General features: G+C 42.7%; 4 protein-coding genes across 4 annotated transcripts; 2 read left to right on the plus strand and 2 right to left on the minus strand.

Moving 5' to 3' along the window:
• Positions 1-1,441: 1,441 nt before the first annotated feature.
• Positions 1,442-2,986, minus strand: LOC136245900 (uncharacterized). Its single transcript, XM_066037355.1, has 3 exons — positions 2,310-2,986; positions 1,989-2,238; positions 1,442-1,930 (listed from the first exon to the last, which is right to left on the minus strand). Exons 1-3 carry the CDS (start codon positions 2,984-2,986, stop codon positions 1,442-1,444), a joined length of 1,416 nt encoding a protein of 471 aa, XP_065893427.1.
• Positions 2,987-3,071: 85 nt separating this feature from the next.
• On the minus strand, positions 3,072-3,908 carry LOC136245901 (uncharacterized). Its single transcript, XM_066037356.1, has one exon. It carries the CDS (start codon positions 3,906-3,908, stop codon positions 3,072-3,074), a length of 837 nt encoding a protein of 278 aa, XP_065893428.1.
• A 947-nt stretch (positions 3,909-4,855) lies between these two features.
• Positions 4,856-5,632, plus strand: LOC136245902 (uncharacterized). The gene has a single exon (XM_066037357.1). It carries the CDS (start codon positions 4,856-4,858, stop codon positions 5,630-5,632), a length of 777 nt encoding a protein of 258 aa, XP_065893429.1.
• Positions 5,633-7,640: 2,008 nt separating this feature from the next.
• On the plus strand, positions 7,641-8,558 carry LOC136245910 (uncharacterized). Its single transcript, XM_066037363.1, has one exon. It carries the CDS (start codon positions 7,641-7,643, stop codon positions 8,556-8,558), a length of 918 nt encoding a protein of 305 aa, XP_065893435.1.
• The last annotated feature ends 18,733 nt before the right edge of the window (positions 8,559-27,291 follow it).

Consider the following 27,291-nt stretch of genomic DNA (forward strand, 5'->3'; position numbering starts at 1 on the left):
TAGATAGCACGCAACGGCGTCATCATTCACCAGCTGTAATTCGTCTCTCTCAGACAAGTGGAGAGAGAAACCTAGGTGGAGATGACTTGCTCCTGGACAAACAGGTCCAACATATTGATGTTGCAATAATTGATCCCCAGGATACTAACTCTGGACAAGTAATGGGACCCCGCTGAACTCCACAAATGACTGCCTGTCTAGACATCTTAACATCACCACACATAGAAATAATAACCAATGTCTGCAGATCGTTCACCGACTTGATGAATCCATCCACATAGACCTACAGGCTGGGTGACAGTATAAAGACTTAGTAAATCCGGAACTGACTATGTGTGGATATATCCCCCACTGTCGCGGGGCAGTCTCCCTGCTGTAACTTGTCTAGATGGCCATTCCACTTCTGTGGATGGTGTGTGCAGCTTGTCACCACCAGAGGCACTAAAAGCGTGCCTTGAGATTAAACAATACTGTAGTGTTGTCAAGGTGTTTGTGTTCTGATTTAAGAGGTCTACACTAATACATATAGGACCATGAATTATCAAGGTGGATCCATGTGTGCTAGTTTTAAAGTTTTATTTGAAAAGGGGTCATGGACCAGTGCCCTGATTATCAATTTCAGGAGTCTCCACATCACTAAAATCCCCCAGGAATTTTCCCCTTGTTAACTCTCACCAGTAGTTCATAATTCATATGTTCCCTCTCCTTAGATGCCTATATCAAAATTTACGATGTCATAATCTCAGGTTCCCTAAGCAGCTTGATGGCTGCTTCTGTCATATAGACTTTAATTAGCACTAAATTTTTACAAATATACATTGAAATACACAAAAATTAAGCACTCAGTTCATATACATACACATATGCACACACACCAATGGAAAAGAGAATTAGCAGAAATAGTGCATTGGTAATTAAAGCTTAAATCGTATCAGAGTATGGAACAGCGATTTGATTAAACTGTTTAGAAGGAAATTAAATTAGTTTTTCAAATCAATTGCATGGTCGTGGGGAAGTACATTGTCTACAAAGCATTCAAATTGCTGCAATGTGACACCACTGCACTCCATAATCCAACTCAAAATTGTCACAGAGAACGAACTATAGGTTTAGGTAATATATACTGTTGTACTAAATAGTTGGAGTCATTAGGTAATTGTTGTATCACGTGTATGTTGAAGTTTGTGATTGTGGCTATAACACGTGTATCGAGAGCGCTCAAACCAATCGCTCCTCCGCCATTTGTCGAGTAGAATTTGGTCATTCCTGTAGGGAACGGATCTGCCACGAGGTACTCAGTTATCTCTCACGTGATGGTGTGCAATAATCAAGATACAATCATATATATAGTACATGTGCAGTGCTATAGAATAGCTCATAGTTTATGTTCTTACATCCCCCCACCAATCATGGTTTAGTCCACAGGATAACCATGCTGATATCATGGCCATTGGGGATCCTCTATCAGGCGTTGTGGTGGTTTACAGGTACGCTCTGATCTACGAAGTTCTTGTGGTGAGGTCTGTGGGTGCTGTGTTGGTGTCTGAGGATCTTGTGACAGTGGTGGTAGAGCTTGGAGGTCTTGGTTGTCAATCGGATATCTTGTTATCTCTTCTGGACAGGGTGGAGTATCTGGATGCGGGTTATTTCTACCAGATGTGCACAGTGAGGCTGGTGTACGATGTCGTAAAAATCTTCTATTACGTACCAGGACTCGTCCACTCTGAGTCTTCACTGAGTATCTGCGGTGAGGACTAACATTGACCACTGTGCCATAAATGTCCCAGAGCTTTGTCCGAGGGTTCTGTAGAGCCACAGTGGAACCCAGTTGAATATCTTGGAGTTCTTGGACATGGCTGTTGTAATATAACTCTGCCTGTGCTAAGGTATGTTCTGCTAACTGTTCAGTTTCAAGGGTGCTGCGTTGCCACTACGGTGAAAATGAGTGTCGGTGTGCTGGTAGTGTATCCTGTATAGGTCTACCGTACAGCTTCTGTGCAGGAGACTGTCCATCTTTGCGTGATGGGTGTGTTTCGGTATTGCAGCAGTGCCCGACACATAACATTTAGTTTCACTGATCTGTTACCCCAGGACGATGCAATGATCTTTTTCATGGACTTTACAGTGGCCTCAATCTTACCATTACTCTGAGGGTAATGTGGTGACGATGCCTTGTGCTCAAATCCCCACTGACTGGCAAAATCATTAAATGTGGCCCACCATCTGACCACACTATGTCTGGAACGGCGGTGTGGCAGAATGACTGGGTCAATGATTGGACCAAGTGCTGTGTGGAGGTGTTGTTTCACATGGGGATAATGTCTGGCCAGTCTGTGAGGCAGTCAACCATGATGAGGGATTGCTGTCCACCATAGCTGCCGAAGTCTACAGCAATCTCTTGAAATGGTCGGGATGGTTTTGGTTTAGACAGGATGGGCTCTTTGCAGTTGGATGGGAGGCGATCCTGACATTTCTTACACGACAAGACTACATTGTCAATATCGTTGTCGATTCCAGGCCAATACAGTGATAATCTGGCTCTTTCTTTTGTTCGCACGGCTCCCTGGTGTGACTTGTGGAGGTTGGCTAGCACCTTTTGTCGCATAGATGCTGGTATCAACAAGCGACATCCATATACAATGAACCCATCATCTATGGTTAGATGCTCTCTAATGTTCCAATAGCGTCTACAAGCCTCTGGCAGCTGATTACGATGGTCTGGGAAGCCCCGGGTTATTGTGTGGTGCAACTGTTGGTACTCTGGGTCCTTGGTGGCTTCTTCACGTAGGTTATGCAGCCGATTGCTGTCGTGTTTATCACATTGAAGGATTCTAATCTCTGGAATTGTGGGCTCTGGGTGGTGTTGGCAGTCATATTCACAAAGGGAGTCATCCCATTGAGGATCCAAAACTGGGTTGCGTGACAGGGCATCAGGTGCGTTATTGCCTATTCCCTTGATCCACTGAGCGGTAAAGTTGTATGCCATTAGGCGAGACTTGAGTCGTTGAAGCCTGGGATTTTCGATTTCATCTAATCTCCGATTGTTAAGGATGGGGATCAATGGATTGTGGTCAGGATAGCCCTGGTGATATCTCATTAGACTCCTGGTCTGGGTCTTCTACAGTTGCGATGGCTCTAGCAGCTGGTGGTTTCTTGTGCTGTTGACGACCATGGCAAACCCCAGCAAAATGGCCAACTTTGAGGCAATAGCGGCATGTCTGCTTGAAAGCTCGGCACTGTGCTCTACCCCCTTGATGTTCTTGTAACCCACATCCTGGGAAAGGTTTTGGAATTATCTGGCTAGTGTGCGGTGGAACCTGCCATACTTGTGATTTTGCAGATTGCCTGATGGCTAGGACAGAGTGGTCAGTTATGTCTTTACGTTGGGTTTTCGCTGCTTCTTGTGCACAGCACATTGTAATGGTTGTGTCAAGGGTTAGGTTTTGTTGCCTCAGCAGTTGTTCAATAGTGTCACCATCCACAAGCCCTTCGATGATCTGGTCACGGATACTCTTTTGGGAGCATGCAGTGGAACAGAAGTTGCAAGTTTTAGCAAGCACTCTCAGTGACACTAGATAGTTATCAAAGCTCTCGCCAGGTTGCTGCACTCTGCGCCGGAGCCGACGACGCTCCATAGACTCATTAATGTGCCCATCAACATGGCGTTTGATTGCTGCAATAACTGCTTCAGCATTATTCCTGTCTTCCTCACTAAGACCGAGGTTATTAACTACTGTGAGTGTTTCACGTGAAAAACATAGAGTTAATGCTTGTACCTGGGTAGCAGCTGACTCACCACTGAGACCTGACAGGGTTGAGTAGGACATCCACTGGGCTTTCCACGCCTGTGCCAGGTCTACTTGGAGGTCCAGCTTGGGTAGGTCACTTAGCCGGAACACGTAGGGCATCTTCGCTGCCGTTAGAGGGGAGTAACGGAAAGAGAATTAACACTAAGGCTGCTATGACGTCACCTTCACGTGTGCCTCTCGCCGGCACCAGGGATTAACTCCAGAGGTTAAAAGACAGGCAGTGACTGTTCCCCTTGTTGTACTGGTTCAATTAGCCACGCTAGAACGTAACTGCTCGCAGCGCCATGTAGGGAATGGATCTGCCACGAGGTACTCACTTATCTCTCACGTGATAGTGTGCAATAAGACACAATCATACATATATACTGTGTCCTAGTGTTACAATTGTGAGTGTGTTAGTACATGTGCAGTGCTATAGAATAGCTTATAGTTTATGTTCTTACAGTTCCACTAATGAGCCGACTACATTTTGGGGCTATGACCAGGTACGTGCCAATACTGTCATAACCACTCTAAATTTTGGTGCTGTGACCAGGTATGTGCCAATACTGTCATAAACATGCTACATTTTGGTGCTGTGATCCAGAAGACACACCATGGTGGAGCTCAAGTGAGCGCAATGCTCAAGCCGAGGCTACCTAACACACTTTAAGAAACTTTTGCAGTCTGCCGAAGAACTATTATCCAGTCCAGACCCCTCAGCAATGACAACGTGGTTGCTCTGAGAGATACATGAACAACTCCAGCGTAAGCAAGACCTTATTACAGCGTTAGATGTAAAGATTCTAGAAGCCACTAAAGGTGATGGTGAAATCGTAGCTGAAGTGTTACAAGCCGAAGAAACAACCTCTTCCATATCAAGTGCTAAGGAAAGGATAATCAGTCGTTTGAACCCTACAACTTCAACAGAAGTGACCACTACTTCTAGCCAAGCTACATCACCTCCACCCATCATAGAGCACCATGTTGAACATACACGTGAGAGTATCACCCGCGTCCCCAAGCTGGACCATCCACAGTAGGAGTACAGAAACTGAGCTACCTACATGCTCAACTTTTGGGGAGAAGCATCAAGAGTTGTAGCTGGATTTCAGCTTACCAATGCCAGTTATGCTGACTCTGTTCAACTGTTAAAGGACCGTTTTGGCCAACCCTATAAGCAAATAGATGCCCACATGCAGGCACTCATTGATCTTCCTGGCCCGACCAATTCACTTTCTAGTACTTGTGAATTCTATGATGCTACTGAGAGCCATATCCGAAGCCTTTCAGCACTAGGCAAGACAGAAGATACTTATGGCAGTTTATTGGTCCCCATAATCCTAGGCAAGCTTCCAGGGAAGATTAAGCAGAGGTCCCATGGCAAGAGAGAGTGGACTATCAATGAACTACGTATTGCCATTCATGACGAGCTCTACATTCTAGAGATTGGATCACGACAGACAGAATTCCACACCTCATCACAACCTACAGCATCCTTTTTTTCAAGTACAAGCAAGCCAACACACCAAGCCAAAGGGAGAACGCAATGTCCATTTTGTAAGGGACCACATTCTACTTCACTGTGTGAAACGATCAAGGACCCCAAACAGCGTTCTGACGTTGTACGCAAAGAAAGACTATGCTTTAATTGTTTGGGGCACCACAAAGTATCATCATGTAACTCTAAACACAGATGCCACCACTGTAGAAGAAAACACCGTACTAGCTTGTGTACTTATGGTCAGCAATCACCAATCCCTACCAATCCGCAACATGCTGCAACAACAAATGTCACACAACAAACCGAATATGGAAGTACAAATTCAGGACCAGCCACCTAACAACCTGTCCCTCCACAACCTATCACTCCTACAACCACAAATCAAGCCAACACTAGCTCATTATCAGTGACTCTTCCTCCTCACCAAAACAATGTTTGTCTTCTTAAGACAGCTGTAGCCAGTCTCCAATAGCAGAAGGAATGCTTCTTTCTGGTCCAATGCAACCAGTATCTACTCACTCACCTGCTGCCAATGTCTTGATGGTTGCCGGCTCTAGCTACAGTGACTTTGATCTAGAGTAGGGACCCGCCGATTATGCTGGCATAATTTTGAGCGTAATAGGTACCTAAAAGCATTGAGCATAATGCCAGCATAATAGGTTAAATATTTGTACGATAGTATAAATTCTTGCTGGAAAAATGACAATTGCAAAATAAGATCGATATACTCTAATAGAGCAGTCAGTAACTCTAATAGAACAATCATCAAACTGACTGTTCTATTAGAGTATATCGATCTTTTCTCTTCAGTAGTACATGCAGCAAGAATTTATTATTTGTGTTCCAGCCACTCATTTTTTCTTTCTATACAGTAGCAAAGCATATGAACTAAAGCATGAACATTGAGCATAATCGAGCATAATAGGCAAATATTGAGCATTAATTTAAGCATAATAGGTGAATTTTTGAGCAGTGCAGCATAGCATAATAGGTAAAATTATGAGCATAATCGGCGGGTCCCTAATCTAGAGCGTTTCTGGAATTTAGAGGCAGTTGGGGTGTTTATGACTGAGGAACACAGTATGAACAATACTCTGAATCAATATATTTCATCATGTGTGACATGTGCTGAAGATGGTGCTTACATTGCCAGATTCCCATGGAAGCCAAATCACCCGACCCTTCCATCAAATGAAACCATAGTTAAACACCGAACACAACAGTTAGTGAAACGACTTACACTGTCACCCACATTACTCAAGGCGTATAATCAGATACTTGCTGAACAAGAAAGCAGAGGATTTATTGAACGTGTGGATGCAGTTGATGATACCTTTGGGACCCACTACATGCCCCACCACTCAGTTGAAAAAGACTCACCCACAACTCCAATTCGTAGTGTCTTTAACTGCAGTTGCTGACAGTCATCCAACCACCCCAGTCTCAATGACTGCCTCATGATTGGCCTGCCATGTTGTAATGACTTGTGTGCTATACTTCTTCGCTTCAGGTCTCACCGTTTTGGGATCTCTACTGATATAGAAAATACGTTTTTACACATTCAGCTGCACCCTGATGACAGAGATTTCACTCATTTCTATTGGATGAAAGACTCAACAGATCCTTCATGTCAGTTTTAAGTGTACCGATTTAAAGTCATACCCTTTGGTGCAACTAGTTCTCCATTTATTCTTAATGCTGTCCTGCAACACCATCTTAACCAGTACATCTCTGCTGTGTCACTTGATATGCTAACCAACCTTTATGTAGACAATGTTATCTCGGGGTGTGACAAAGTAGGAAGTTGTACATTACTACAAGGAATCTAGAGCCATCATGTCAAGTGCGAAATTCAATCTATGCAGCTGGGCTTACAATAGTGCTGAGCTCAAAGCTATTGCTTCTCAAGAAGGCACCTCTGATGACAGCACAACTGTCAATACCCTAGGCCTCCGTTGGAATCCAAACACAGATAAGATCTCATTAGCAGCGAAACATTCTATTTTGACTCACGACGATTTGATAACGAAGAGAGAAGTACTGCAGGATGTATCTAAGATTTTTGACTCATTAGGATTCGTCTCTCCAGTAGTTATTAGGGCGAAGATGCTGATGCAAACTCTATGGAAGTCCAAGATTGCTTGGAATGAGTCACTTAATGAAGAACTCCATGCTGAGTGGAAGATTATTGCAAATGATCTTAAGGCAGCTTCAGAACTCTCTGTGATGAGATGCTATTTTCAATCCTCAATTACACAGCCGTCCATACACTGCTTTGCAGATATGTTAATCTAAGAGCCTACGGAGCTGTAGTTTTCATTGTTTAGCAAGACCAAGTATCATTCATAATGGCAAAGACACGAGTAGCACCGTTGAAACTTCTTACCCTACCTCAGTTAGAGCTCATGGCAACACTCATTGCTACTAGATTGATCCGCTTTGTGCTAGATACCTTGTCTCTTCAGGATCCACCTGTTTACATTTGGTCAGATAACCAAATTGTCCTGCACTGGGATCAAAGTGAGAAGCAGCTTCCAGCATTTGTACACCATCGTGTTAGTGAAATGAAATCACAACTTCCCACTGCTAGCTGGCAATACTGTCCTACACTCGGAAACCCAGCCGATCTTTTGACAAGAGGAATTACATTGCAATTGCTGAAGTCGTCTTCCCTGTGGCAGCATGGCACATCATGGCTCACCACACCAGACCAATGGCCAGTGTTTCAGCTATCCCCTTTATCACCATTGTTTATTGCAGCAGCCATAGCAACTGAATTTGTTTCACAGGAGCCATCTCCACCAGCCCTTGGACTACACTGCATCATGTCTATTAATAATTACAGTACGCTACACAAAGTACTTGCTGTAACTGCACTTGTCTTTCGTTTTATAGGCAACCTGAGGAAACATTCCTCAGAGCAGAGACAAGTTGGACCACTTGAAGCTGAGGAGTTGAACAAGGCAAGGCTGAACTGGATAAAGAACACTCAACAAGTGACATACCGGAAGGAGATCACCAATTTACAATTAATTTCAATTAACCCTAAGACTTCATGGGTTCTCCTTGTGCAACAGCTTCGTCTCTTCCTTGATAAAAGAGGTTTTCTGCGTTGTGGTGGACGAATTCATAAAGCACCATTGAATGAGACAACAAGATTTCCATACCTACTTCCTAGTAAGCATCCACTGTCACAACTGATCGTCCTCGACATTCATGTGTCATTGTATCACTCTGGTACTGGTGCTACCATAACAGCTCTATGACAAACATATTGGATACCTTCTGTAAGACAGTATGTCAAATCACTTCTGCGGAAATGTGTTGTTTCTCTGAAGGTTACTGGAAAACCCTTCCCTGCACCTGATCCAGCTCCACTTCCCCAATCAAGAATGCAAGATGTTCACCCGTTTACGTATACAGGTGTTGACTTCACTGGAGCTCTATACATCAAGGATGGTTTACAAGAGTAGTGCTCGAAATAACGTTCGGCAATCGGCGGATTTCTGGGTAATTTGTGACGTTTCCAGGTAAAGCACTAAGTATCCGGAAAAAAGTATCCGGACAATCTTTTTGCATGAATATTCACATTTATACTTATGACATTTACCTTTATCAGCTATCAACGTGATCGTGCGTCTTCCCCCCATCCTTCTCCTGCATTCTCAGCTGCAGTCGAGGTAAATAATTCTTAGGGCGCTAAATATACTAACCAGTTATACTGGTTCTAAATTAATAGTGCACGTGATATGCTATGGCGAGCAGCTCCTCGGGTAGCCAAGGCAGTCGTAAGCGTCCTTCTTCGTCACTAGCTCCCGCGACTAATAAGTCTAGTGCTAAAGAAAACAGTCCAAAAGTGGATACGGGATAATGATAAATCACTCGAAACTATTACATGGTTGGACTTCGAAACAAATGCCGATGGTGAGTCTGTTTCACTGCTCAAGTGTAACGTGTGCTGTAAGTATAAAGAAAGATTGGAACCGATGAGAAACTTTCGCTTGGCATATATCGAAGGCTCAGTCAATGTAAAAACTTCTAGCTTTAAAGAACATGCAGAGAGTGAAATGCACAAGCATGCCATGCGGCTCCATAAGAAGTCATTGGGAACAGTGGCCATTAGCAGTACTCCTATCGTTCAATCCTTTGCAAGTTGTTCAATGGACAAAGCAACACTCGAACGAACAAAGAAAAATTTGACATTGCGTATTTTATTGCTAAGGAGGGCTTAGCATTCACAAAAATGAAAGCACTGTGTGACCTACAAGAGCGGCACGGTGTGGATGTTGGGACTACATACAGAAATGATCATACGTGTAGTAGTTTTGTAGAATTTATTGTCCTTGAAGAAAAAGAAAAGCTTGTGCAAGCACTTTCCAGAAGCCGATTTTACAGTTTTCAAGTTGACTCGAGCACAGATGTCGCTAATGTAGAGGAAGAGCTGTTTTTAGTAATGTATCTGGAGTCCAGCGCTGCTACAGCTGATGGTAAGGTGCAAGTTGTTAATAAGTTTTTTTTGTGTGCAGCAACCAACTCTTAGCACTGCAGAAGGTTTGTATCAGTGCTTTGAAAAGGCTATGAAGTACATGGGTATTGAAGACAGCTGGAAAGCTAAAACAATAGGTGTAGGTTGTGATGGCACAAGTGTTACTTTAGGCAAAAAGAATGGCTTGGCAGCACTTTTAAAGAGGGAAATTCCATGGGTAATATGTTTTTGGTGCCTTGCTCACCGTTTGGAGCTTTCAATAAAGGATGCGCTTAGTGGCACTTTCTTTGGCTTTATCGATGAATTTTTGTTGCAAGTTTATTACGTCTACGAAAGATCACCAAAGAAATGTAGAGAATTAGAGGAAATAGTTTCTGAATTGAAAGGGTGCTTAGATTCTACAGAAATGCCCAAAGAGGGTGGTACACGTCCCCTTCGTGCAAGTGGCACGAGATTTATAACTCACAAAGTAGCCGCACTGAATCGGATTATTGATTGTTTTGGAGCATACATTAGCCACCTTTTGTCACTTATTGAAAATCCAAAGTTAAAAGCACTGACAAAGCAAAGTTGTGTGGCCATGTAAAGAAGTGGAAGAATTTTAAGGTCCTACTTGGATGTGCCTGTTTTGCTGATCTTCTTAAACCAGCAAGCATTTTGTGCAAAGTACTTCAGGAAGATGAATTTGCATTGTTCGGGCTATTGAACAAATAATGAAAACCAAGAAGAACATTGACAAGTTGAAAGGGATGGAGTTTGAAAGTCTGCCTACTGCAAGAAAGGTTCTAGCCAGAATTACTGAAGACAGGAAGTACCAAGGAGTTAAGGTTTTACAATATGAAGCTGGCAAAGAATATGTGAAGTCCAATCATATTTTTCTTTAATGATGATTCAAATTTATGTATACAGGGTACATAAAAACAGTTTACTATAAAACCACCATGCAGCTACACGTCACCATTGTACAACAAGTAACAAAATACAAAAGAGTCTACAATCAATGTAATCATGTATAAATGTTATAAACAAACCACATCAGACTCAGAGTCATGTAAATCAGCTTCTGCCTCTGATACATTTTCCTCAACATCTCCTGAAACCCACTGTAGCCATTCATCTAGGGAGAAGACTTCTGCTTCTGATTCTTCACCAGACATTGTGGTGCTGGCTGATGAGTGGGGGTCTGTCCTACATCTTGGTCTCCTCCTTTCTTTTTGGGTGACCCTTCTGACTTTGTCATTGGACCATAATCTAATGGCTGTCTCTGGATTCCACTGATAGAAAACTGGTGCTTCAACGTTGATGCGAAGGAGTCCATCCAATATTTCTTAGCACCCCTTGAAAATGCGCAGATTGATTTGTCATTGATGGAAGAAGAGTGGGATGATATGGTTGAATATGCCACAAGTTATTTGAACTTGGTCCAAGATGACTACACTAGCTGCTCTTAAGGCTGAGTTAGCTAAAACTGATAGTGTTACTGCCACAGCTTATTCTGATAGTAGTAATCATGATTTTAAGATTAACAAAATAGTTGCTGACATCAGATTCGGCATCTACTCAAACAAAATTGGATCTTTTGGAGAAAGAAACTGGAAAAAATAATAACAAGTGTGCCATGCATCTCGGTGTCAATTTATGTGTAGCTCAAGTCAAGGCAGCATCTAAGCTTACTTCCACCAATGTTTTGACTGATCAGCTAGCATGCGATGGACAAGAAAACCAAGAAGACATAGTGTCTAGTGGTCGTAGTGCATCACAGACATGGTTGTTATAATTGATGCCTTGTTTATAATTAACACCTGGCCACTACGTCAAACAAAGACTATTTTACAATATACCAAACTGCTCTAATCAATTTGTTTTGCTCCACTATAAGGCTAATGTTGATGAAGTGCACTTGATATTTGATAAGCCCGGATGACAAAAAGTTAATCCTAAACAGTTTGAGCAACACAAGAGGTCCTTACAGCATAAAACAATCAGTGAGCATCAGCACAACTCATTCGTTCCCCAATCAATTATAAGAAGGATTTGTAATGTAATGTATACATGTGCAAATTAATATTAAGCATTTTGGTGGTTAGACAACACTATGATCAGTCTCCCCAACATAATTGGAACAAGCACTGTAATTTAAGCTTTGAAGTATTCTGCTAAAAAACTCATTTTTAAATTCAGTACAGCATACAGTCCTTTGTGGAAAAAATTTAAAGTGTAGCAGAGTAATTCCAAAGCTAGGTATTGTGTTCAAAAAGAGATAAATGCTGCATCTCCTAGCTAACACAGAACTTTAATGTGTTGAGACTTGACATACCTTGCTAGCAAAACGCAAGCAGGCAATATGTGCATGCTTATACTGTACCCAGATGGAATGAAACAGAACCAATTGGGGTATATGCACCAATTAAGAGTGCAAGTGAATATGCATACCAACAGTAACAGTGTTAAATCATTATTCTCTTGAAGTTCTATTTAATACCCATTACATGGCAAGTGTAACAGTATGTTGTAATTTCACATACGTTGAATGATGGTCTATTCTTCCTTCTTGTTGTGGATGTTGAAGACGCCCCCCTTTCTCCCTGTTCTAGATGTTTTTGATGATGACTGCTACAACAACTATTTGCTGTGGATTAGGGTTGGGTGATATTGAATTTGTGACATGTGGAGTTGCACATTGTGTTGGCCACTGATGGATCAGCAATATCTCTGGTATCAAGGACAAGAAGGTCATTGCTTTCATCAATGAATGGTTTTCCATTTCTTTAATCACATTGTTGAGAGCCTTCACCTCATTGAAGAATGCCATCTGTATGCTTTGTGTTTGCTCATGATGTTTGTGATTTGATTTCTTCTCTGGTTTCTCCATTGATGCCTGAAACTCAATGATTAGACGAGCCATCTCTGGCCCAGACACCATCCATCGTCGTAAAGCTTGCGGGTTTTGTGTGAGGCCTACAGCACCACCGTCACCCTTAACACAAGCATTGTTTTGCTCATGGACTTGGTCTATGGCAACGTTGGAAAACAACAGCCTGTTTTATTTACTGTGAAGTTGCCACTCAAAAACTCCTGGTACCCAGCAGGATGCTTCTCTGCTAGAGTGACCATTGTAGGATAATCTTAGTATTGTATTATAGGCTAATTATAATCATAGTGTATTCATAGCAATGTTTGTAAGTAGGATCACGTGTGTGTGTGATTTAATTGATTATCACGTTCCTACATGGCGCTGCGAGCAGTTTTCAGACCCGTGTAGCCATCAACGCAACCGTCGTCATCGCCCTTCAAACTCACTACCGGGTTATTGTAACCACTCCACTGGTTCCCTGGTGCCGGTTAGAGGCACCACAGAAGGTGATACTTTGTCGTACATTGTGACTGTTCCTTCCGCCATTTTTCTCTCTCCACTTAGCACCGATCTGCCAAGTTCACCCAACCATCAAGAATGCCCTATGTGTTCAGACAAGGTGATTTACCTAAGTTAGACATACAAATAGACCGCGGTTCAGACTTTGCTGCATGGCAAGCTCAGTGGGAATCGTACATGAGTCTTTCGGGACTGTCAGAAGAAAGTGCAGATAAGAAAGTCCAAGCGCTAAACCTGTGTTTTTCCAGAGAAACTCTCTCCATTGTTCAAAATCTTGGCCTTTCTGATACTGAGAAAGCAGACGTTGCAGCAATCATAAGCGCCATCAAAAATATATAGATTGCCACATTAATGAGTCAGTGGAGCGTAGAAACTTTCGTAGACGTAGTCAACAGCCTGGAGAGACCTTCTATGACTTCGTATTAGCGCTTCGCGAACTGGTCAAGACATGTAACTTTTGTTCGAACGATTGTACACGCAAAAACATACGCGATCAAATCATTGAAGGTATCCTCGACGAGGACACAGTTGAAGATCTCTTGCAGGAGAAAGACCTGACCCTTGACAGGGCCATGCAGGTATGCCAAGCCCAAGAAGCAGCTAAGAGACAGCGGGCAAGCATGTCTAGCGGATACCATGACTCAGTTGCAGCGTTAAAAAACCCACCGCCATCCCACAGGAAGCCACTCAGCCAGGCAACCTCCAGTCACCCACCAACCTGTTCAGGATGTGGTAACAAACCTCACTTCGGAGGTCGTTCACGGTGCCCTGCCTTTGGCCTGTCTTGTAACATTTGTGGCAAATTGGGTCATTTTGCTAAGGTTTGCCGTAGCAAACTGCCACAGCCAGATACCACACCAACACCAGTTGGTACCAATGCCCTGTCACTCCTTTCCACCATCCGTCACTTGACTGCCACTGATCCTGCCCCCAAGATTACTCTCAATATCTCTTCGCTTAACGGAACTACAGCTGCTACCGTTTTGCCAGACTCAGGGGCAGACATCTCTGCAGCTGGTGAAGAAATACTAGCTCATCTGAATGAACACATTGATAACCTCCTGCCATCCACCACGGTCCCCAAAGCTGCTAATGGTACGGAAATGCACCCTGTAGGAAAACTGCCCATCTGCCTTAAACTCGGCAACACAGAATTCTCCGATGACCTACACATTTATCCAGATGTTTGCGGAATCCTTATATCATGGAAAGCCTGCAAGAACCTCGGCATACTACCAGACTGTTATCCACACCCACCGGCTGCCACTAAAGCTATCTGTACCACAACCCTTGATGAATCACCTATCAACATCATCTCCACTGATGCAGGCACTTCCATGCTCACCAAAGACTCCATAATTAATGAATTCCCCAGAGTATTCGAAAGCATTATTAGAGCTATGGATGGTGAGCAATTCCACATCCACTTGACAAGTGGTGCCAAACCATTTTGTGTGACATCTCCCCGATCTATACCCTTCGCATATCGTGATAAGTTAGCTGCAGAACTAGAATTGTTACAGGAACAGCACATCATTACCCCTGTTACTGAACCAACAGATTGGTGTGCCCCCATTGTAGTAACACCCAAAAAAAACAGTGACTCTATCTGTATGTGTGTGGACTTGTCCCACTTGAACCGCTTTGTAAGACGAGAAAGATACCAGTCATGCTCCCCAGCAGAGGCTGTAGCAGACATGTCCGCAAGCAATGCGAAATTCTTTACAGTCTTAGATGCTAGAAAGGGATACCATCAGTGTCCATTAGATGCACAAAGCCAACTTTTGACAACCTTCATAACTCTGTTTGGTAGGTTCAAATACCTTCGGGCCCCTTACGGTATATCATCAATCTCTGAACATTATGATCGATGCATGGCAGAAGCGTTCACAGGACTTAGTGGATTTCGAAGAATTGTTGATGATATTGTTATATATGATAGCGATGCCACACAACATGCTGCCCATGTCAGAGCATTTCTTCAAAGATGTGTCGACAAACAGATTGCTCTCAACTCAGACAAGTGCCACTTCTCCCAGAGCACTGTTACCTTTGCGGGCTTTCGCATCTCCAGTGATGGCTACCAGATTGACAAGGCCATCACTGAAGCTATATCCAGTTTTCCCACACCAAACAACCGCACTGATCTCTGATCCTTCTTCGGACTAGCTAACCAATTGTCTGCTTCCACTAACACTATCTCTCCGTTGCTTACTCCACTCCGACCCCTCCTGAGCACAAAAAATGACTTCCTTTGGTCATCCACTCATGACCAAGCATTTCAAGCAGCAAAAAAACACCTCACAGTTGCACCAATTCTATCTTTCTTTGACTTGCACAAACCCACTAAGCTGTGCACAGATGCCAGCCGCCATGGCTTAGGCTTCATATTACAGCAGCAAAACCCTGATGGTAAATGGAATCTCATACAAGCCGGTTCACGCTTCCTCTCTGACACCGAGTCTCGATACACTGTCATAGAATTAGAAATGCTGGCAGTCTGCTGGGCTATTCAGAGATGTCACCTATTCTTAGCTGGACTGCAGCACTTCCAAGTTGTTACAGACCACAACCCACTGATTCCTATCTTGAACAACCACAGGCTGGATGAAATCGAAAATCCCCGTTTACAACGCCTACGCACTCGAGTAATGGGTTACAACTTCACTGCTATATGGCTCAAAGGCAGCAACAACAATGCACCTGACGCATTGTCCAGACACCCAGTGTCAGAACCATCACCCTGTGACATGTTGGCTGAAGTGGACACTTTCAATCAACCAGAACCGTCAATCTCAGAGATTAGGGCCTTCACCACCTCTACTCAAACCAATCCTCACCTTGAGACGTTGCTTAAGGCTGCCAAGGAAGATCCCGAATATCAACAACTACGAAAGTTTATCCTTGAGGGATTCCCCTCACACCGTTCACAATTGCCTGACTCGTGTAAGAGGTACTGGTCAGTCCGGGATCACCTTACCATTGATGATAACTTAATAGTATATGGGTGTCGCTTACTCATACCCACCAAATTGTGCTCAGAAATTCTCACTCAACTTCATGAGTCCCATCAAGGATCAATTAGAACCAAGCAGAGAGCACGCCTCTCAGTTTACTGGCCTGGAATAGACAACGATATTGACAATGTAATCCTCTCCTGTAAACAATGTCAAGACCATCTTCCAAGCTACCCTAAAGAGCCTATTATCCAAAAGCCACAACCAGCAAGACCATTCCAAGAAATTGCTGTAGACCTCTGCTCACATGCAGGGCGCACATACTTAGTTATTGTGGACTGTCTCACAGACTGGCCAGCTGTGATATCTCTAGACCATGGTACTACATCTCAACAAGTAATCGTAGCTATCCGTCAATCCTTCTGCCGCACAGCCATCCCAGATGTTGTATGGTCAGATGGTGGTCCCCAGTTTACCTCGAAACAATTCAATGACTTTGCTAGTCGATGGGGCTTTCGTCACGTTGTCTCTTCACCCCGCTACCCCCAGAGCAATGGGAAAGTTGAAGCTACAGTCAAATCTATGAAGAAGCTACTATGCACTTGCTGGACAGGGAGATCACTGGATTATGAAAAATACTGCAGAGCTCTGTTGCAGTACAGAAACACTCCCAGCAGAAAAGATGGGCTATCTCCTGCACAAAAACTATTTGGGCATCCAGTGCAAGACATTCTACCAGCTCACCATCGTGCCTTTTCCCCAGAGTGGCAATGTCTTCTTGCAATGGCAGAACAACAGCATCAAGATAATCTGGCATCATCTGCTAAATTCTACAATCAACATGCCCACACACTGCCTGACATCATCGTTGGATCACATGTTGCTGTCCAAAATCCCCAAAGTAAAGCTTGGGACATCTATGGTATCGTCACTGAGATCAACCCACGACGTCGCTACTACATTAAGACTAAAGGGGGCAGAGTGTTAGTTCGCAATCGCCGCTTTCTTCGTCGCCGTGTTCCAATGTCAATCCCAGACAAAACACTACTTACAACGCAAGGAGAACCTGAGCCATCACAGCCACCTCTGCGCAGATCCTCCCGCACTAAAAATCCTACCAGAAGACTTATTGAAGACCCTGATTGGAACTAACTTCTTATAGCGTTTGTGACAGTACCCTCCCACAAACACTTGTTGGGGGGGAGATGTAGGATAATCTTAGTATTGTATTATAGGCTAATTATAATCATAGTGTATTCATAGCAATGTTTGTAAGTAGGATCACGTGTGTGTGTGTGTGATTTAATTGATTATCACGTTCCTACAACCATGTCACGAAGTTAGACTGCTATCCATCTGGCATAATTGGTGTGGTGTTGGGAGCATACAAAATCATAGATACCAATGCCATCAATAAATTTGGCACTGACTGTCAAAGGTACCTGTGAAACTGGTTTTCATGTTGAAGATCTCTTTACGAACAATGTTTGCAGCACGTGCAAGGTAGATAGCATCAGTATCAGCATCATGCTCACATGCTTTCCTCATATCTGGTCCAACGTATTCATTGAAGATAAGGACATCTCGACCTTCCTTGTGAGCCTGCAAGTCTGGGAAGTGTGCAAGGATCCTGTTTTTTCAGAGTTCACACAGTCACTCAAGCATGTTCCCAGTTGCTCCACTCTGGTGGAGTACATTCTAATGAGGTCTGCCAGCTTGAATATTGGAACAGTTTTACTGTCTGCTCGGGCATCTTCGATACATGCAACCAACTCAGCAAGTGCTATGCCCTGGTGATCAATGGTACACCTGCCTTGCTCAACAGACCCTTTTGTTTGCATTTGCCTGACTGTGTTGTACAGAGAAACAAGGCACTGAATATAGTATTTGACCACCAGAGCAATGAGATCACCTGCACTCAGTTTAGCCAGCAGATTTTCATCTTGTGACTGTAAGGCACATTGGCATCAAGATCAAGTGTTGAAGCATGATGCAATGACTCAGAAGATTTTGCCGGTTTCCCACAGAAGCATTGTTCTGCTACATCCGGGATTGACCTTTGACGCATGTACTTATTGGGAGGAACATCGGTATGTTCTGTTGGGGATGCCTTTCTTTTTGTAGCTCATTGGAGTGTGGTTTTATTATACTTCAGTTGGCAGGTGTCATGCCATTTAGCTTTATGGCTTCTTCAACATCTTGACCTTCCTTCAGCCAGGGAAACATACTTGTTGGCAAGCACTCTATCTTCTTGAAGGCCAATAAGTTGTCTGTAAGGCTCTTATACTCTACTCCATCCATGGTGCATTTTGAATCTGCTGAGCATTTAAGCATTTCACCAGTTATTTGTCGGCAAATTACACATTTGTTCCAGTCTGTGTCCTTCTCTGTGGCTGTGCTAGGCTGCTGAGGATTTGCTATTCTATACACTTTGTTCATTGTCTTTGCTATCACCACAACAAAACTAATAGGAGTTAAAGCAAGTTCCACATGGTGACCCTTATTAAAATGCACTCACTCTTATGCACACAAATTACACATTTGTTCCAGTCTGTGTCCTCTGTGCATGGCTGTGCTAGGCTGCTGAGGATTTACTATTCACACTTTGTCCACTGTCTGCTATCACCACAACAATACTAATAAGAGTTACAGCAGGCTCCACATGCTGACTCTTATTAAAACACACTCCACATAGTGACATCATGCACACTATAATATGTTTATCAGAGGACTGGATGCTAAGATATTAAAATATATACTGTCGGCCATTTTGAAAAATGGCTGCCTAGGAGATCAAAGGAAAAATCTGTTATGGCCCTATAGCTGAAAATGTTCCTTAACCAAATTTCATGCTTTTATCACTAAATGAGCAATTGTACACCAATCTGCCTGACTATACTATACTGCCTCATCATCGTCAGGGAAAATTGAGGCTGTTTTTTGGGTGATGTTATCTCGTGGGCCAAGCCTACTCCTTACTATAGACTCAACTGCTGGTAGAGGTGTTGCTACTTAAGCACTTGGTGTTGGGTTATCTTCTGGGGTGTCAATGTCTGTTGATAGCTGCGTAGGTAGCGATTCCACTATGGGCAGAGTCCACATTTGTATGAATTCGTTGGCGACGATTGTGCCTTAGCCACTCTCTCCAACCTTAACTTCATAACTTCTTAGGCCAACAAGTCCTGTATAAACTCCAGCACTTCAAGTTGTTTGTCCTGGTAAGCACATTCACACTGTCTCCCCTGGTACAATAGGCTTTAGTGTCTTGGCATGACAATTGTAATACACTTGTTGATGCTGTTGGTGTTCCTGTACACCTGCATCTGTTGGGAAACAAAGTTGGAGAAGTGACTGTGACATTGGTATTAGTGTCTTGCAGCGACAACCCAAAAAACCGCTGAGCTGGGCTGGTTCCCATTCCCTCAGTTGGTGTGTTGCGCCAGTATAAGAGTGCTAGATACTCTGACTGGCCTGATTTGTGGCACTTTGTAAATAATCTTTTGATCATCTTGACAGCATTCTCAGCATTGCCGTTGGATTAAGGATAGGTGGTGTGGTCAATAGAGGTGTACCGATATAAGAAAACTAAACCAATCCGAAACATTTTAAAACTGATACGATACCGATCCGATATACCGATATGACTAAGTGTAGCTATTTATATTTGAGGAACCACATATGCCATGTTCAACTTTATTTTAACTACTGAAGACAGTCTTAAGATTATTGGCTATGCTTCGTTACCCATGGTGGTGTGGCCTCTCTTGACAGCTCAGACTATAAGGCACCCACAAATATTTTTAAAGCATGCCCCTGCCAAGATTAGTCCCGCATTTTCATGGCTTTCAGAGATGGCTAGTTGTTTTATGCTGTGCTCTTGATTCATCTTATTGCTGTTTCCTAAGGCTCACCACTACAAGTGTTTGTTGTATGATTGGTAAGCTTTGTGACAACAAAACAGCGATAATGCATGCACTAGATGGCTTCACGTAGTGTACTGCTTTTAGACAAGAAAGATAACTACTGTTTCCCACCCTTGTTAGCTAAATATTAGGGTTTATAATGTGGCTTGATCACTGGACAGTATCCTCAAGATAGTTCAGTTGTATAACGGTGTATCGCATCGGTTTTTAGCAGCAATATCGGCTTCCACCGATATAGCAAATAATTCTATATCGGTCACCGATACGATATATATCAGTATATCGGTACGCCTCTAGTGGTTTCTTCAAAATGTGGCAAACTCCTTTGAGGAAAGCTGCGGCCCGTTGTCCAATACCACAACATCTGGACCCCATATCCTGAGATGATTTTCAAGGCCTCATCACTCCCACTGTTGTAGTTTTGGTGAGGCTTTCAACCTCAACAAAATTGCTGTAGCAATCACATACAACAACTTATGTGCGACCACGCAGTTCACATAAGGCAGCACCAACCTTGGACCATGGCCACTCCGTGACATCATGCTGCAACAAGGGTTCTTTTCCAGGTGAAGCATGGTAGGTCAAGCAAACATCACACTTGGAAATGTACTCCTTCAGCTCAGTGGTCATGTGTGGCCAAAACATACTGTCTCGTGCTCTTCTAATGCATCCTGTGCCAATGTAGGTTGCATGTACTGAAGCCATCATCTCTTTTCACATAATAGCAGGGATAATTACTAGGTCTCCTTTGACCACAAGCTAATCTTGTACAATCAATTCATCACAGAAGTCATAATAGGGATGTAAACACTCTGAGACCTGACTTACTTTGTGGCCAGCCGTACTGAATGGTGTCACGTAGTCTTTGTAGTGCTGAAGCATCCTGTGATGCATGTTTAATTTGCTGTAGGCGCTCTGTACTGAGTGAAAGTGAAACTGTATGGTCAACTTCTTCCAAGCTGTGTGCAAAGTCACATACATCGACTGCTGGCAGATAGGCATGATTGAGAGTATCTGCAAACATTTTCTTCCCTTCTTCGTATTTCACATCCAAATTATACTTTTGTATCCTGAGCAACATCCTCTGGAGCCTGCTGGGTTAGAACAATGGATACAAGTGGCTTATGATCTGTCTCCACCTGTACTCGGTCTCTTCCATAGATATATGCCTCGAAATGATCACAACCAAATACAATGGCCAACAGTTCTTTTTTGATCTGGGCATATCGAGTCTGAGCTGATGTTAGGGCTCGGGAAGCATAAGCTACTGGCTGACTTTCTGCATCAGAGCTGCCCCAAGACCTCATTGAGACGTATCACACTGTAGAGTTATGTCTTCTTTCAGATTGTAGTAAAGCAGCACTGGGGTACGAGTGACAGCTTTCTTGAGTGTTTCTTTAGGGTTAGGGTTATTTAACTGGGGGTGGTTGTCATCTGTCCTTTCTTCCGGTCTAGATTTCTTCCTTGACTCATCTTCATCATCTGTTTCTACTGGCAATTCTCTTTTTGGTCTTTCTCTTATCTGTCTTCTTCGCTCATGTATGTGCAGTGATGGTAACAATAATGTGACAAGAAAAGTAGTAACAATAGTGATAGCAATGATAGTGATAACAATCAAGACACACAGTAGTGTGTCGTACGGCCCAAGAAGCCGGCGTGCCACACAGTGAGTATATTGACAGGAAGAAAGAAAATGTCATTTTCACACCTTTGTATCTTGGTGATCCCTTATCCGATTGGAACCAAATTTGCTACAGAGTTGCCCGCCAGCCAGGGGAGTCTACATTCCAAATTTGAAGGAAATCGCTCCAGCCATTTCCGAGATACGAGCTGCCAAAATTTTGATTTTTTTCTGTGTTTTTGCACACTTGCAAAAATTGCTATAAAATGCAAACATGTACTCCGATTACTTTGAACTTTGGCACACAGAAAGGGAGTCCAACGGCGAATTCTAGCATCAAATTTGGTGCAAATCCGATGAATGGTTGAGGAGTTATGACCGATTATTCGAGTAAAACAAGATCGATTTGTTGTCACGCCTACAGGGTAAACCGCTTCATGGAATGAGTTGAAAATTGCTATGTAGATGGAGTAACCATCGTAGGAGTGCCTTTTAGTGGTTTGAAAGGAATCGAGATAAAGAACACGGAGATATGACACAAAACCCAACCTGTTGCCATTGATGTATATTTATGAAATATCTAACATCTTTTTTTTCAATATCCTGAACTATGTCAGCTTCAATACTGGTTCTACTAGATCTTCTAGAATCAAACTACACCACAAGACAGCCCATACCAATGCAGCTATGAACTACTATTGTTTTTCGCCTACCTAGACTATGGAACTCTTTGCCAATAATTGATCATACACAATCACTAACTGTAATAAATCAGAAATTGAAAACATTTTTAAGGAATCATTTTCTAGTAGAAAGTTCAGCTGCAAACAAGTCACCCTGTAGAAAATTCAGCTACAAGCAAATCACCCTGTAGAAAGATCAGCTAGAAGAAGTTATCTTGTAGAGAGTTCAGCTACAAAGAAACCATTCTGTAAAGAGCTCAGCTGCAAACAAATCACCTGTAAAGAATTCAGCTGCAAACAAATCACCCTGTAGAGAGATCAACTAGAAGAAGTTATCTTGTAGACAGTTCAGCTACAAACAATTTACCCTGTACAGAGATCAGTTAGAAGAAGTTTCCTTGCAGAAAGTTCAGCTACAAACAAATCACCCTGTAGAATGATCAGCTAGAAGAATTCACCTTGTAGACATTTCAGCTACAAAGAAACCACCATGTAGAGAGTTCAGCTGCGAACAAGTCACCCTGTAGAAAATTCAGCTACAAACAAATCGCCCTGTAGAAAGATCAGCTAGAAGAAGTTACCTTGTAGAGAGTTCAGCTACAAAGAAATCATTCTGTAAAGAGCTCAGCTGCAAACAAATCACCTGTACAGAATTCAGCTACAAACAAATCACCCTGTAGAGAGATCAGCTAGGAGAAGTTACCTTGTAGATAGTTCAGCTACAAATCACCCTGTAGAGAGATCAGCTAGAAGAAGAGTTACCTTGTAGATAGTTCTGCTGCAAAAATTCACCCTGTAGAGAGATCAGCTAGAAGAAGTCACCTTGTAGAGTGTTAAGTTACAAAGAAACCACCATGCAGAGAGTTCTGTAATAAATATATGTATTATATATACACTTTGTACATTTACTGATAAATACAGAAATATTTAAAGTATTTAGCATCCGCTTCATCTTTTATTCTTTCTATGGTAAAGAAAAAGATAGGTTAAAAAAGCCCCAAAGCTGGCCATAGGCCAGCTTTGGGGTATACAAATACAAAAAGAAGTGAAATCCAATTCAAAACAGCCAAGCTGTAAAAAAAAGTGTGCGGCCCTCAAAAAGGCTATGGTGAAAAAAGATGTGAAATCCAAGGTGGCGGCCAAGAAATGGCTGTGATGGTAGGTTAATGGTAAAAATTTTAATAACGACAATTCAGGTGAATTTGGTGCCGCTTGGTCTTGGCACAAAATTCACCTGAATTGTCGTTGTTAAAATTTTTACCATTAACCTACCATCACAGCCATTTCTTCGCCGCCACCTTGGATTTCACATCTTTTTTCACCATAGCCTTTTTGAGGGCTGCACACTTTATTTACAGCTTGGCTATTTTGGATTAGATAGTGATTACAACAATAACAAACAATACAAATACAATAACTAAAGCATGGAACGGACTGGAAAATGGGCTCGTCAATGGACTAGAAAAAGTTCTATGTCAATCATTGCAGCAAGTTGTGACCATCTACAATGAGGAAAAGAAAGCTTCAATAGACACAATACATTTAAGGGCAAAGCAAAGCCTTTAGTTCCCACTTATGTGGTCATACCTACCCAATGAAACACTGGATCACCTGTGCACTGCTCAGGTGCTAGGAGTCAGCATAGGCAAATCCTCCTGGTGCAGGACTAGTAACCAGTAGAGGCTGTCCACATCAGAGGCGAAGGTGTAGGCACTGAAGTCCCTTTACCCACTGTGTGAAATTTAGACAGTTGGCATTTGCTTCCCCAGTTACCCCTTTGTTCTTAAAAGTGTTCAGATAAGTGAAGCCCATACATCTATACACAGAGTTCTGTTGAAATACCCTGATAGAACATACAGATATACACAAAATACTGTATTAGAACAATTATATAATACGGTATGGATAATGAGCCTTATGAGGGTTGGATAATCGAGATTCTACTGTACCAGGCACCCATGGATAAAGGGGCTGCTTTCATAGTTAACATCAAGTCCCCATTTTACAGCTGGGTAGACTCTCAACTGTGTAATTTGCAAGTCCATAGCTTCTACAGTTATAAATTGTTGAAGTCGGTAAATTGTATGTGTGTGGAAGCTAGACCCCCTTTTTCAAATCTGGTCACATTTGATACCAGAGTTATTGGTGACACTTCACAACTAACGACTGGCTAAGCACTGTTTGACCGTGACCAGCTAAATGTACACTCCGTACAAAATATACCTTTGCAAAGAAAAGATGGTGAATACTGTCTAGTGCCTCTAAACGATGCAAGTGCTTGCTGTCAGTTTAATCCAAGAACCCAACTGAAGTCCTTAAAAGAAATGCTTGTGAATGTACAAATAATGAGTGTAGGAAAGTCACTGTAAGTGTCTAAAGTCAATAGTGGTGTTCGCACTTGAACTGCTTTCATCAAGTCGGTTCGATCCAAACTGTTTTCAAACCGCTTTGCATTCTTCACGCGTTCACACCAGCAAAAATATAACTACTTTCAAACAGAAAGCACTTATAATAATTATTTATTCTAATAGTTAAGCGACTTAATTTAGCGAAATGGAGTTGTTAATTTTGGCGATGTTTTTTCTGGTTAAGAATGCATTGGAAAGCGGCAAAGTCTAGAAGTTTGAAACAAAAGAAGCTAGCCAGGAAGAAGCGTGTTTCGCGCTACCTTAGACAAAGGCGAGCGAGACTAACCAGGTACAGGACAGGCCACGACTGAGTCCCTAGTGGGATAATACTTAGATAGATGTTTAGGTTATAGCTGCTTACTTCGTCTGTGTCTATTTTGAGATAGTCTAGTACCTAAGAAGGGTATTAAGAACTGAAAACGATATAGCCACAGAATTATTAGATCCATTGTTTTAGGGCTAGGAGCCTCGCTGTATGCATACCAAGTGCAATTATTCTGGAATAGCTTTCTGTATGTTGTGGGCACTGCCGAATAGCAGTATTTTTATACCAAAGTAGTCTCCCTTAAAATGCTATATGGTAATTAAATATTTAATAGTTGTTACTTTTGTCATGCTTTTTACATAGGTCCGCATGTGTAGCATTGTACAAGTGCAGACCAAACCTTATCCACAAAGGATTTGGTCTCAACCAAGGTGCAAGGATTGGTGGAGCTAACCTTACTACTCTTTCTTCTGCCACTGTTTTCTTTTTCTTTACTCTTCTTATTGCTGACAGGGGTACTGCTGGACTGACTGAAAATGTCCTGGCTCTGAAAGCCCTAGACAATATTTCTCACTTCATCCCCTTCACTACCCCATTCCGTATCATTATTCTTCTTAACAGGTTTCTTCTTGTTGTTGTTCTTACTGTTGTCCTCCTTTATCCCCGACACAAACCAATGCAAGGAAACAATCGTCCAAGAACAGGTGCAACAGACACGCGACAGCCAAGAAAACAATGCAACACTGTTGTCAAAACACGTGTTTGAGCATTAAATGGCGGCTGCGCATAATGTGCATGCGTAATTAGTAAATCACCTGTAGTGGTTATGTCTCTTGATGGGATCTGCTTAATGCTGTTGAGCCCTAGTGGATATTCAGACATCAGTCTGTTGATCCACAGCAGTCAGGGGATTGTCGTCAATGTTCAGCACAGGCAGTACCTGCACGCACAAGTTCTGCTCACCTCTGCACGCTCCCTTGCGGAAGTGTTCGTGCATGATGTTCACTTCTCTGTGGTCTCTGATCTTTTTGAGATGACCGGTTATTCTCTGTCTCAGCGATTGGCCAGTCTGGCCGACATATTGTCGGCCACACTTGCACTGCATCATGTTCATCTTGTTTAACTCTTGCTAGAGCATCATCTTTTGTGAGACCATTAGTCATCAATTGTTTGGTAGCCACATTCTCATCATTCCTGGACCTGTTGTAGATTTCAGTTTGTGACCACTCCAAGTGCTCTATTAGGGTATCTATGAGCTTTTGCTCGCCTTCGAGAGTGGCTTTTCTCCACCTGGAAACACTTTGCCAGCTCTAGAGCAATACTTAGTGACAAAGGTTGGTCTGTCTACGGTGCTGTCATTATTACTGCTCTTGATAATTTTGGGTTTCATCTTCTCCTCTCTCATGGAAAATTTTACTTTTCTAATAGTCTCATTGATGAGACTCCTGGGGTAGCCTCTCTTGAGTAAGTTTCTCTTGTGCAAGAATAGCATTTTGTGGAATTGTCTCTTATCAGTGTTGGTTCTTAGATATCTGATAGTAGATTCTGTACTGTCGGTTGGAAATAGTGATCCAGGAAGGCTGCTAGATTCTTGGTAGCAGAGCCCACCTGTGACACTATGGGTCTCAGTGTCATCGGTGACTTGTGAGTCTATGTGAGAAAGTACAGTAGTGCTGTTCTACATTCAGTTTTTGGCAGGTACTGTCTGACCATGCGGTCCGACAAGACCACCCTTCCTGTATTGTTCTAAAGTGTATCTGACGTACTGATCTACGTTGGGAGTTTAATCTCTGTCTAATCTCTTGTAGGTTGTATTGTCAGACAGATGGACCATTCCTTCTCTGACATAGTCTCTTCTGTTCTTCACTACTATGCAGGTGGTCTTGTCACCCTTCTTGAAATCAAGCGAGTGATCCCTGGTGAACTTTTGGAAGGCATTGTTCTCCTTCTTGTGAGGTTGTGGCGAATATGGTGTCCCTTATTATTGTTAAATTGTGTGTCAGTTAAGTCAGCCAATTCTTGTATCATTGTGTGGAATCCATGAGTGACACTGAGTCAACTGGTGGGTACCCTGTACATGTTTTGTGACCTTTCTTCCTTCAATGTTCCTCTGCGTTTTAACTGTTAATTTGCCACATTTCATTTTCACTTTCTGTATGAATTTACCGAGATCGATCATTCTCTAGCACTGATCTCCGGGGCCCTCAGGATGAAGGAGAGTCCCTTGGACAGTAGCAGAATTTGCTCTCTGCTTAGAGGTTTGCCAATCAGATTAAACACATT

Source organism: Dysidea avara, chromosome 15 (genome assembly GCF_963678975.1).
Source record: "Dysidea avara chromosome 15, odDysAvar1.4, whole genome shotgun sequence".
NCBI lineage: Eukaryota > Metazoa > Porifera > Demospongiae > Dictyoceratida > Dysideidae > Dysidea > Dysidea avara.

What these genes read in the sequence shown, in the direction of transcription:
- LOC136245900 (XM_066037355.1), bottom strand. Translation starts at nt 2,986, where the DNA reads ATGGCATACAACTTTACCGCTCAGTGGATCAAGGGAATAGGCAATAAC. An exon ending in TGGCCAGACATTATCCCCAT is followed by an intron (nt 2,239 to 2,309) that starts GTGAAACAACAC and finishes CCGCCGTTCCAG; the next exon opens with ACATAGTGTGGTCAGATGGT. An exon ending in CAGTCTCCTGCACAGAAGCT is followed by an intron (nt 1,931 to 1,988) that starts GTACGGTAGACC and finishes TTTTCACCGTAG; the next exon opens with TGGCAACGCAGCACCCTTGA.
- LOC136245901 (XM_066037356.1), bottom strand. Translation starts at nt 3,908, where the DNA reads ATGCCCTACGTGTTCCGGCTAAGTGACCTACCCAAGCTGGACCTCCAA.
- LOC136245902 (XM_066037357.1), top strand. Translation starts at nt 4,856, where the DNA reads ATGCTCAACTTTTGGGGAGAAGCATCAAGAGTTGTAGCTGGATTTCAG.
- LOC136245910 (XM_066037363.1), top strand. Translation starts at nt 7,641, where the DNA reads ATGGCAAAGACACGAGTAGCACCGTTGAAACTTCTTACCCTACCTCAG.